The sequence below is a fragment of the Lonchura striata genome, chromosome 3 (assembly GCF_050655825.1).
Source record: "Lonchura striata isolate lonStrDom1 chromosome 3, ASM5065582v1, whole genome shotgun sequence".
NCBI lineage: Eukaryota > Metazoa > Chordata > Aves > Passeriformes > Estrildidae > Lonchura > Lonchura striata.
This window is the reverse complement of record NC_140705.1, coordinates 101,018,477-101,030,580: the sequence shown is the minus strand read 5'-3', so window position 1 is coordinate 101,030,580 and position 12,104 is coordinate 101,018,477. Positions and strand designations below refer to the sequence as shown.

Below are 12,104 nucleotides of genomic sequence, written 5' to 3'. Positions count from 1 at the left end.
TGAGCTGTTCTTCAGTGGCCATGGAAAGCTGTTGCAGAGTTTCAGGAAGGGTTCCAAGTGGATCCTGCAAGCCTCTGAAAGTGAAAAATCAAAAAATTCCTATTTTGGTTTGTTTTGAAAATATGCATCTCTGAAAACACAGTGTAAGGATACAATTCTACAAACTGCTTGGTGCCTCCACCTTGTGAAACTTATGTGGACTCCAACCTGCTTGACTGCAGAATAGGGTTTTCCTGTAGCTGCTGTTGTTTTGTAAGAGCCTAAAGTCTTGCCTCTTGTGACTTCTGCAGAGTTATGCTGCTGACAATGAATATGATGAAGTGTGGGTTTTGTTTTGCATATGAGCAGAATTGCTTAATCAGTTCCAATTAGAAGACTAATAAATTTTCCTTAAGCTTATGCAAGAACAAGCTTTAATATGTAGCACTTGTTCTTTATGCTAGAAAATCTGCATTTCATTAGTCTTGCTGCAAGTCAGAATCAAGTTGGTGGAACTGACATTTACAAGCTCTCCTCTCCACCAAACATGTTCCCTTTGTTTTCATCCATAGTGCTGTTCTGTTTTTACTTTAAGGGAAGACACAATTTGCATTTGTGCAGTATTGTGGATTAGACAATGTACAGCCTTCTCTTGTGAGTATAGGTAAGCAACTAAAAATTACAGAGGTGATCTTCCTCACCTGCAACAAGAACCTTTCAAAAGTATGACTCCCTGTGGTTGGAAGAACATCTGGCTAACCCAGGCAGGGCATAATGAATGGGATGCTGTCAGCTCTCTTCATGCCTCAAGTGAGAGCTTTGTAATAGACACACACTATAGCTGGTGCCTAAATTTCCAATTTTGGATGTGCAAAATTAGGGCTCGGTGGTGAAAAGTATCCAAGATATTTGAGGTAGCACCACACCATAAATAGATAAAGCACTTATAGTAAAATGAATATGTGTGACTGAATTGTAAGGAAGATATGAAAAAGGATAGAAAAATGCATTTGAGGTAACATGGCTTGAAGTGTAAGAACATTGCAGGGAAGAAGTATTTCCTCTCTTTCTTTGAAATACAGTCTGGTGCTTGTGAGCAGTAATTTGATGCCCCTATGTTTTCATACCTGTAGAACAGCTTTTTCAAAGACTTCTCACTAGAGTAAGACTTTCAGTGGGTTGGCAGGATTGTGCACTTTGCAAAGACTTCCAGGGCTTGCTCCAGCTTGCAGAGAAAAAATACATGTGACAAATTATATGAATATGATATGAATATTTCAGCATTTCTTCTGAAGCCCTTAGAAACCATTTCTTTTGTGGGACAGAATATTTAAGAAATGATGTAAAAAAGGAAGTGCTAGAAAAAATGTCATGGTCTTCAGAATAAAAATGTGGGAGTGAGGAAGGGGGAAAAGCAAGAGTGGTATGCAGCTGATGAAATGAGGAAAAATACTTCCCCCTCTCTCCCATCTCCCCAGTTTTGCAGTACTGGATCCACTGGGCAAAATTATGCAGGAAAAAATTTATCAGGGATTATCATGTTTCTTTGGAGTCAGAGGATGACCACTGCCTTCTCGTAGCCCCTGGGCTTGTAGGTCTGGGCTGCCTGCAATAGACTGGGGGGTGTATGTACTTTCTTGCATTTTGAGATAATTAATATACAAAAAAAAAGTAGTTCCTTCTGTCTAGTGCCATATCCAAAAGCAGTCTGGGATCACGTGAGAAGCACCAGAAGATAAGACCTGGTGTTAGTGAGATACCACACTGATGCTTGACAGCATATACCTTATTTCCTGATCCACAGGAATACCTTCACTCCCTCTCACAGCAAATATGCTTCTATCTCTTAGCAATCTGTGCATCATTTGCACTGCAGCTAACTGGAATTGTTTCAAATTAATGATCTTTTATAAATGAAGATGCAATTAGTACTGAATATGCAAAATGCTTAAAAGGTTGTGTGTTGTGCCTACTGCTTGACATTAATGCTTAGAATACAGACAAATTCTTCCCACTGTCCATTTTAAAACAGAGATCAAGCTTTGGCTTCCCAGTGGAACTCTTCACTGAGGTGATGAGGTGAAGAGCAGGAAGAGGGAAAAATATGTCATAAAATGTAGATATCTTGCACCTTTTTCTGAACAGTTTAGCATTATTTTACACACAACTTAGCCAATGCATGCCCATTTTTCTCTTTGTAAAAAAGTATCTGAATTGTTCAAATTTTAGGATCTGCAGGGGTATGGTTTGTGAGAGAAGTCACCAAAAATCCCCCATCCAATCTGAGATTCTTAAAGCTTCTTGGAAGGCAGAATAAGTACAGTGTATATGTATGCAAAGAAACTGTTCTTAAACACTTATTTTGACTTTTTTTAGGTCTGTAAGATTAGATTCCAAATTTTCAAGTTTCTCATGTTTTCATTCCTTACAGTGCCTTTTAATTTGAAAGCTTTGCTTTAAGGCAAGATCAAACAGTTAAATGTCTCAGTATGGAAATAATCAGTCTGTTGACAATTTCAAATGTTAAGGCAAAATGCTGTTGAGACTGTATGGTCACACTACAATACTGTGGAACAATCCTCTCCTTAACATACTTTGATTTTCAAAGCAGCTGTAAGACATATGTGCATACTATCAATGTCTTCTCAAATGCATTTATTCTACTACCCCCACGCAAAAGGTAGGGGAGGAGATCGTATTTAAAAACCATTACAAAGATATAACTATTGAATCCAGGTTGCCACAGAAATCATTTAAGGAAAACCACTGTCTCTCAACAATGAGATAATGCCATGGGGGATGGATGATTACCCATGAGATAATTTTGTTCCAGTGTATTCTGAATCTCAGCTGCATTCCCTTCCAAACTCAGCACCTTGGGGTATAAGAGCTTATTGTAATTTATTCTCTAATATACATTCAAACCAAAACACTAGAGTATAAGCTATCATTTAAAAAAGGCTTTTTCCCCACCCTCCAGTCCTCTGTGTCAGTAAGTTGCATATTTTCTAAGACAACTTGAGAAGGTCTTTATAAAACAAGAACACTATAATGAAGTTGCAGTTCCCATCAGATTCTTACTTCTGGGGATGACAATTCAAATATTGAAGTAGCCTTGATGCTGTAAGTCACCCCTGGTTCTCCTTATTTGCTTCTTTAACAATCAGGCCAGAGTCAGACTACTCCTTTTAGAGGTAAGGGTGTTCTTGAAGGCTTAAGATGCTGATTAGGTCTCTGTGTCACAAATAATTGAAAACACTTAGACCCTCTTGAATCCTCACAGGAGTCTGGCATCAGTATTTTAAAATGGATATATTTAAGAGTTGTTTTATCTAGGGAGAAAAAGGATTTACCATGTTGCAATTTCTTCATGATGATCTCAAAACTAACTGAGGAAAGGGGCAAGATTTTGCTGCTGCAGACTAATGCAGTTACAGCTTGGAAACCTTCTGGGTTTTCAGAGTACTTTAATGAGGCAGAAATGCAGTCTGCCCTTTCTCTCAGACCTGGAGCAGTACTCAATGGCTGCAGACAAACCTCTGTTCTTTAACCCCCAATTGAACCATGGGTGTGATCTCACAAGCTGAAGCAGAGCTCTCATCCTGCTTCAACTGGGTCAGTTTTTGCAAGAAGGGCAAAGTGAATGAAGTTCTTCAAACTCCACACACTGGGGGCGAGAAGGGGGAGAAAGGTGCAATGGATTATTTAATCTTTGTTTATTTGCAAAATCTGATGGGTGGTTTTTGTGCCTTTGGCATGTGTTCTTAGCTGCTGAAAAAGAGCTGGGAAAAGGGAGGCCCATGGCAATTCTGACAGCAGAATGGCTTTAGCCATGACCTCTAACTGCAAGACATGAACCCAATGTCCTAGCTGAGTTACTTTAAGCAAGCTGGGCCTGAGTGCTAAGGCTGTCATTCCTTTCACGAAAGTATTCCCACAGGCTAATGAGCTGTGGGATAACAGCTTGGTTATTTTACCAAATCTGCTTTAGAAACAAGCAGAAACTTGTTACCCGCTAGATGAGCACTAAAAATAGTCAGTTTAAACCAAAAAAACCCCAGTACTATCACAAAAACAAACAAAAAAAGAAAATCCCTAACCCACCCCTCCAATAAAACCCAAACCAAATCAGAAAATTACAAGCATGGAAATACTCAGAACAGAGTTCAGCTTCATGGAAATCTATCTGTCAAGTTTACGTGCACAATATCTTTTATTAGAAAATTCTTGTAGGCAGTCCTTGATAGATGGTATATAGGGAAGACAGACAACAACCTACCGTGCTCTTTCTCTTTTTTTCTTATTTCTTTTCTTTACTGGAGTATTTAACAGCCTACAGCCCAAAACTGAGTACCATGGAAGCATGGGCTACTGAGGAGAATATATTTTATCAGTACAGGCAACAAAACTGTCAGCTCCTGCACAATTTATTCTATGCTATTCTTTGACTCTTGCTGTCCTTACAAAATTATTTTTCATTTACTTAAATCTCTCCCATCCCAAAATACCAACATTGACAGAAACCTGAGATCACAGTACAAGCAGCTTTTTTCTTTCCTATAAAGCAGTAATAAGGCTTTGATGTAACTTAAGTGGAAAAAAATCAGATATTTTTTTTAGTAAAGATTGAACAAAGGCAGTTTTAGTTTATCAACTATTTTTCTTATTAACTTTGAAGGTTGTTTCTGCACAGTTCTGAGTCAGATGGGTCTTTACAGAGGCCAGAAAATCAATGTTCAGGGGCAGAGGAGGAACTATGAAATTATAGAGGATGCATTTTGTGAAGACTTGTATGAAGCTTACAGTTCAAGGCTATGTTATTACAAGGGTAATATAAAGGGTTGTACTGGCTTATCTCTCTCCCATCCACAGAAATGAGTGTACATAAACAGCTATCTGCAGGCACTGGAAATAGTAAGTAGCTGAATTTTGACAGCAACCTGTTTCACCAAAAATTATAGTTAAACACACAGTGCAGTCTGGGAGAGGTTTTAAGAGATTTTCCATCTCAAAAAGATGACAGCAAGGTAGCTGAATCAACTGTATTATTTGAGATCTTCAAGTTGAACCTATATATGTACCAATATGTTTATTTTACCACCAGGCGTGCTGAAATGCTCTGAAACTTTTGAGACTTGCCTCTTTGAGTATTCATGTAGCTATCTTTATTGCATGATAATACAGTTTAACAAAGAAAAGTCCAAAAACGGGTGTAACTGATGCTACAATAATGGTGCACTCTGCTGCATACATTGATGCTACAGTTATGGAATAAATCCACTTTAAATGCTCCAGGGAGACAAGCCCTTTGTCCTACCACCAGAGGTGGTATAGTATTTACTAATATACCAGGATTTGGAAAAGTATAGGACAGAAACAGGTTCCCAGTATGCTATAATTAATTTTTTTTGCTTTTAGTATTTTGGAAACTAGTAGCATCCACTAAGGAATGTGGTGCATAGCTCACAAATTATTTGTCCTGTCCTCTCTCTAATATTGTTTAAGTTGGGTGAGAGATGGAAGGAAAAGCTTAACTTTCTCCAACTGTTTATGAACTCTTGCAAGACAAGAAAAGCTACAACCATATGTTAAAATATTGTATTTCTCTGTTTATATTGGTGTTTTAGAATACATAAGGCAACCGATTTAAAAACATTTTCTCCAAGAAATCCGATCTGAATAATGAACCCTATGTCATCACAGGGAACAGATTTAAGTGCAAAGTGGCACATGCAGGAGATCCTTCAGAGGAGTGCTGAGAGTCCCATGAGGTGTGGTTTCATTTATTTTTCTTTCTTTGGCCGTGAGGCAAAGAACAATGCTACCAGACAGTAGATAGTTCCTCCTATTGTCAGAGCCATCGTGGTCCGATAGAGCATCCTGTCTGGATATCCTAGCTTCAGGTGTATTGGCAGTCCATCTGATCTCTGTGGGAAGAGTTCAAGGAGAAAACAAGCAAAAAAGAAATTAACAACCACACTGAGGTCATTAAGGAATAAGCTACCTTGGGTAAATTAAGAGACTTCAGAGAAGGAAACCTCCTGACAAATAGGCTCGCTACAACCAAGTGTATTTTGTCTAGCAAGACAAATGCAAAGGCAAGTTACTTTTGTTAGCCAAAGCTGTTAAGTGCAAGCAGAAAGAATGTATCTTGAAATGTTTCTCAAGAGGACCTGGATGGAGAAGTGTCATGAACAACAGAATGTGAAAAGATATGTATAAAAAAATATTCACCAAGTCAGACTGACACATTCCAAATGGAAGTGGCATGTAAGAGAGAAAAGGGAATATTATATAAAGCACATTCTTGACGCTTAAAGAAAAGCTTAACTAATTTGTTTTAAGGAAAGTCCTACATTTAGAAATTCCATAGCTAACAAACTGGCTTTGAAAACTTTACTGTGCTGCTCTTATACTGCACTATAAACAGCTTCAGCAACATTCAAATTATTATACACAAACCAGATTTGCTTTGCTCTTCTACATCTGCTTTAAGGCACACACGTGGCGTAAAGTGAGAGAAAAGTGCTTCCAATAGTCAAACAATACAACAACCAACTTTAGCAAAAATACAATGTTACTGCATTTATCCACTTTCTGTATTTATCTACTATACAAGGCATATTATATACTTTATAGTATATAGTACAAGTAGTATATACTTGTATACAGTACAAGTAGTATATACTTTATAGTATATAGTACAGGTACACAGGTTATACTGTAGATGACAGTTTCTTGACTAGACTTTACAGAATTTAGGTATTGTAGAATGGCAAAAGTAGTTAGCTATGTTAAAATAAGGACAGGTATGTCCCATTCTCCAGTTTTCTTTAAATTACTCTCAAAGTTGTCATTACCTGAAAAACCTTCTGTAGGTCTGGCACCTTGTTTGTACTCAAGAAAGGATCAGCTGCTGGTAAACCTGGAGCAGGTTTACTTGTCCCAAAAATCAGATCTGGGGATTCAATGGTGGGAACTAATGGTTTGAGTCCCTGCATAAATAAAGATTAAAATATCAAGGTATATCACACTTGCAAATGTACCAATTGTTACATTAGGCAGGCACACTGCCAGCCCTTACAAGGATACATCACGGAGTATTTATCTGATATGAAGACTTGTGATAAATACATTGTTGGCCCACTGATATCTCAGTGACAACCTGGGGTCAGAGCTTAGCAAGGAAAATAGCAGCCTCCTTTCCAATCTCCTCATGCCATGAATTTATAGCTGTTATTTTTCTGTGCGGGTACTTAGTCCAAATTACTGCTTCTGTTTTGCACACAGCCTATCTAGGACTCTCTGAGCAGTAGGATTAGGATCAAGGATCTCTGATGCTAAGGTCAGAGTGAGGAATGAGCTCTACCTCCTGAGCGCTGCAAGCAATAGCCATAAATAACTGGGCCTTAATTTGGATGTATAGTTTGGGGATTAAAAAAAGTATGAGGATAATTTGGGTCATACAGAAATTGTATGCGGTGCTCAAGGCCCTTCAGAGACACTGATATAGTAGAAATTTTGTGCAGGTGTTATGTAGTTACACCTTATAGTTGAAATGTTGCTGCAGCTTCCCACACTCCAATATACTCCCCATGAGCAGCACAGCTCAAATTCCTTTCTGTTCAGAAGGTTGTACTCTACATTTGCATTACCTAGAAACTCCATAATTCAGTTCTGTGATTAAGGGCACAAAGTCAAAGCCAATATGAGGTGTCCTCCTTGTCTTTATTACTATAGTTAAATTTAAGCTGTCTAGAAACACAGAAGTGATGTTTTACATTGTAGCTCTCAAAAAACTTTGAGTTTTTCCCTAAATTGAGAGCTTTTTCCTAACTTGCCACAGAAATTAAAAGCATTGTACAGTTAGTTTAATGCAACAGGTTTTTATTACAAACAGAAGCAACCATGGGTCAAGTTAAGACTGCGCTGAAATTCTGGTTTCAGCAAAACTGAATTTCTTGGCAAATTCAGTAACTAATGCCTTCCTCCAGAGCAGACTAGCACAGAAGGCAAGCACTGACTGAATTATTTAAGACCAGTGACCAGTTCTGGCTACAGTGCATCTAAGCATCTAAGGAAGCATCACAGGAAGCATCTAAGGAACTATTATTAGCTGGGAGAAGTTACTAACTATGTATTCAAGGTTACATACCAGCTACATCAGAGGCCTTGAAGCAAGCAATTTTGGACAACTATTTTTGTCTATAGGACTTTTAAGTACTGCACTAGATTTTTCTTTAAAAAGTTGGTGATTTGACAGAAATAACTAGAACAGATGTTTATACTAAATGTGCAGGCGATTTCTTCTCCAAACTTTTTGTTGCCTTCTTGATTGTTAGTATTGCAGGAAATGTGAAAATGCACATCTTTTCTGTGCCTTAAAGTTTCCAGTTCTGAATCTCCCTTCTGCTTTCTGGAGAGCCCAATGCTTTCAGGAGCAGTGCTAACTAATAACTTCAACAGTTAGTAAATCAGCAACTCTAGGTTATTGCATATTTTTTCAGCCTTACGAAAGTGACAAACTTCACTATGAAATCAAATGGAACCAATTCAGAAAACTCACATAATCATCAATGTACTGTAAATTACTTCCAAATCAGCATGGTGCCACTTAAGAACATCATTTAGCAATTTAAATAAAACACATTAATGTTGTTCACTGGCTTCAGGAAAGAGGACAACAAAACACATGCTGCAGAAAGGAGACAGTTCAGTTTGCTTAACCCAGACACTGCATTAATTAGGGTTCTTCACCAATGTAAAATTTCACTTGCATTCATTGTGAGGCTCTTAGCTAAAACCACTTGAATCTTTGTACAGGGATGATGATCCAGTGACAGTGATTTTGTGTATATATTATCAAGGGCATAAAAGGTTATGTATTATTATAGATTATTTTATTATTATAGATTCTCAACAAACTCTAAGCAATTCATATTGGCTAAAATCAGAATATCTGTGGCTCATGGGGGCTTTAAATAGCTACAAGCAAAATAAGTTGTATGAAGTGAAGATACTGTAGTACAAGTAAATTCCTGCTAGGATCATGTTCAGTAGAAGAAATAGGGAAAAGTTCATGTACTTGTCCTCATCTGACACCATTTGAAACTGGTCCCAGTGATTGTACTTTAAACATAAGCTAACTCTTTCAATTAATATTTTTATTGAATTTGTTATGGTTATGGCAGTCATTATCCTCCTAAATATGAGGAGTAATTTTGAAACTATTTTACTCTTCAACTAGCTACAGAAGTTCCCATGTATTCAAACATAAATTGTTCAGACTACTTTATACAACTTTGTTAAATGCAAAATTAAGTCTTCTAAGCATGGTAAGTTTGAGATGGAAAGAACAGGATGGATTTCAAACTCAAGAGACTGTTTTTGTTAGTATAAGCTGTTAGTTATGTTACTGTCAGCAAAATAATTTCTGAAATCCGTTTAGACTGATATTTTGCAAGCCCGTGGTAAGCTTAATCCTGCAGCAAAACAGTATTCTATTGGGAAGCACCAGAATGTAACAGTACAGAACACAGAGAATTAATATACTTCCTATTTTACCAAGGAGAATTTGAATGGCAGGATGTCTTCATCCTCTTTTTCAAGAAACATCAAAATAAACAGAAGCATAAAAAGCAAACCACTTTACATGCTGAACTATACGTCTAATAAATGGAGCAATTAAATCAATAGGAAAAAATTTACTTTTTTTTGAACTTAACACCTTAACACTCATGGGATTACCCTTATATTTCAACTGCTGTTTATTGAAAACTTCTTTAGCAGACTGATGTATCCAAATGTGTGACCTGGGAATTCAGTCAAGCTTAGGGAAAAAAAAGGAAATTCTACAAAAAAGCTGGCCTAATAACATTATAAAAAGGGACTGAAAGTAACTTTTAAAAATGTAGGAGGTTATTTACTGTTTAGGCTTGAAGCCTTTCCCCATTCCTCCCCCAAGCCTTTGACCTACACTATGTAAATGAAGTATCAATGCTTATTCTCTGACCATAACTTTGTCTAGAGAGGTAAGAAGTGCCCCTGCATTAGTGTTGGATATATTGCTACTGTATAAGTGCTGTACATACTAGAATATTATTTATTCTGCTCTCTTCCATTTCTTGTACCCCTGACCCCCAACAGCTATCCAGGAAGCCTTCCAAAGAGATGGGGAAAGACAAGGACGAAAAACCTTTCTTGGGACAGAAACTGCCATATCAGAAACTCTCTGTTACCTCAGTGTTTATTTAAGATCCTAGGGTAATTCAGGATGGAAGGGCCCTCTAATCCTCTTTAGTCCAGAGCGAGGTGACTCCAGGTTGCTGTGGGTTTTGTCTGGCCTGGCAAGCCTCTGAGTACAGTGCACAGCCTCCCTGTCTGGGCAGCAGCTCCACTGCCTGACTCTTCCCACCATGAACATGTCTTTCCTTCTTGAAAGCATGTCTTTCCTTCTTGTCCAGCTTGAACCTCTCTTCTTGCAGTTTATGCCTGGTGTCTTTTGCCTTCCCACCATGGACCACTGTGCAAAGCCTGGCTCCATTCTGCTAAGCTCAGCTAGCTGCTGACCTCTGCTGAACTTGCTCCAGTTGCCATTCCCAGAGCGGGAAGCCCACAGCTGGACACAGCACCTGGATGTAAGTGCTGAGTAGGGAACAGTGCTGCTTTGGAGCTGCTGCCCTCCTGCCTCGCAGTACCTCCGGAGCAACACCACAAACCTGCTGCCACCAGCCCCACAACAATGCAGAGGCTCTACCTAATCCCAAACCATAACTCTAAACCCTAACCCGCAAAACGAAAAAAAACCAAAGAGAAAAGGTGATGGAGTCGCTGTCCCCGGAGGTGTTTAAGGAAAGCCTGGACGTGGCACTCGGTGCCATGGTCCGGTTGACACGGAGGTGTTCGGTCACAGGCTGCACTCGGTCTTTTCAACCTAACTGATTCCGTGAGTCGGCGACTTCAAAACCCCGCCAGGCACCGCTCACTCTGGAGCAGTCCTGTGCGATGGAAGCGCGTTAACTTCTCGCTGTAACCCGCAGCCCATCCCGACGCTGCCCCGAGCGCTGCAGCGCGGGGCGCGCTCCCGCCCGGCCCAAGGTCACGCGAGGGGCCGGCCGCGCTCGGCGCCCGCGGGGCGGCCGATCCCTCCCGGCTGGGCCGGGGCCCGCGGCGCCGCAGCCCCCGCCCGGCACCGCTCCCGCTGTTACCTGTGGGGAATAGGCGGCGGCCGCCGTGGCCCCGACCAGGCGCTGCGTGAAGCCGCTGAACCTGTAGTACATGGCGGGCCGGGGCGGGCACCGGCTGCGACCGCTGGGCCCAAAGGACCCGCCCCGCCCCCGCCCGCTTCTTTGCGGCGCCCTAACGTTCAAGGGCCCCGCCGGCTCGCAGGGACGCCTGCGCGGGAAGGCGCGGAAAGAACGAGACTGAAAAAAAGGAAAAAAATTAAAAAGCACAGTAGCCTGCACCAAAGCGGTGCGAGCTCGGCTCTGCCGAGCACGGCCGGCGGCAATTTCCAGTCAGGCAGAGAGGCTGAGCCCCCGCCGCGGCGGGGCGGCGGCGGCAGGGATGGCGGGGGCGGGACGCGAGCCCGGGGCGGGCGGGACGGGGCGTGGTTAGCATCAGCCAATCGGCGCGGGCGGGACGGGGGCGTGGTTCGCGTCAGCCAATCGGCGCGGGCGGGAGGCGAGGCTCCGCCCACGCCCGGCTGTGTCCCACACACCGCCCCGCCCGGCCCGCGGGGTGAGGGCGGCGTGGGCCGGGGGCGCTGCTCGGCCGGGCCGTGGGCAGCCGCTGTGCAGCGAGCGATTCCGGTAGTCACGGAATCACTGAGGCTGGGAAAGACTCCGAGAGCACCGTGTCCCAGCTATGAGCGATCGCCACCGTGTAACGAGAGCAGGGCGCTGAGGGCACGTGCAGGCTCTCCCTACACGCCTCCAGGGACGGTGACTCCAGCATCCCCCGGGCAGAGCATTTCAGGGCCCAAGCGCTCTTTCTGTGAAAAAATTCCTACACCTAATCCTCCCCAGGGGAAGTTTGAGGTCATTTCCTCCCATCCTGCTGCTGGTTGCCTGGCACAGGCGGCTGACCCCCACCTGGCTACAGCCCCGCTCAGGGAATTGTGGAGT

General features: G+C 41.7%; 1 protein-coding gene across 1 annotated transcript; it reads right to left on the bottom strand.

Annotated features, from left to right (window-relative positions):
* Positions 1–4,173: 4,173 nt before the first annotated feature.
* Positions 4,174–11,317, bottom strand: COX7A2L (cytochrome c oxidase subunit 7A2 like). Its single transcript, XM_021546393.3, has 3 exons — positions 11,187–11,317; positions 6,840–6,974; positions 4,174–5,906 (listed from the first exon to the last, which is right to left on the bottom strand). The coding sequence occupies exons 1-3, from the start codon at positions 11,256–11,258 to the stop codon at positions 5,763–5,765; spliced, it is 351 nt and encodes a 116-aa protein (XP_021402068.1). The 5' UTR covers positions 11,259–11,317; the 3' UTR covers positions 4,174–5,762.
* Positions 11,318–12,104: the final 787 nt, after the last annotated feature.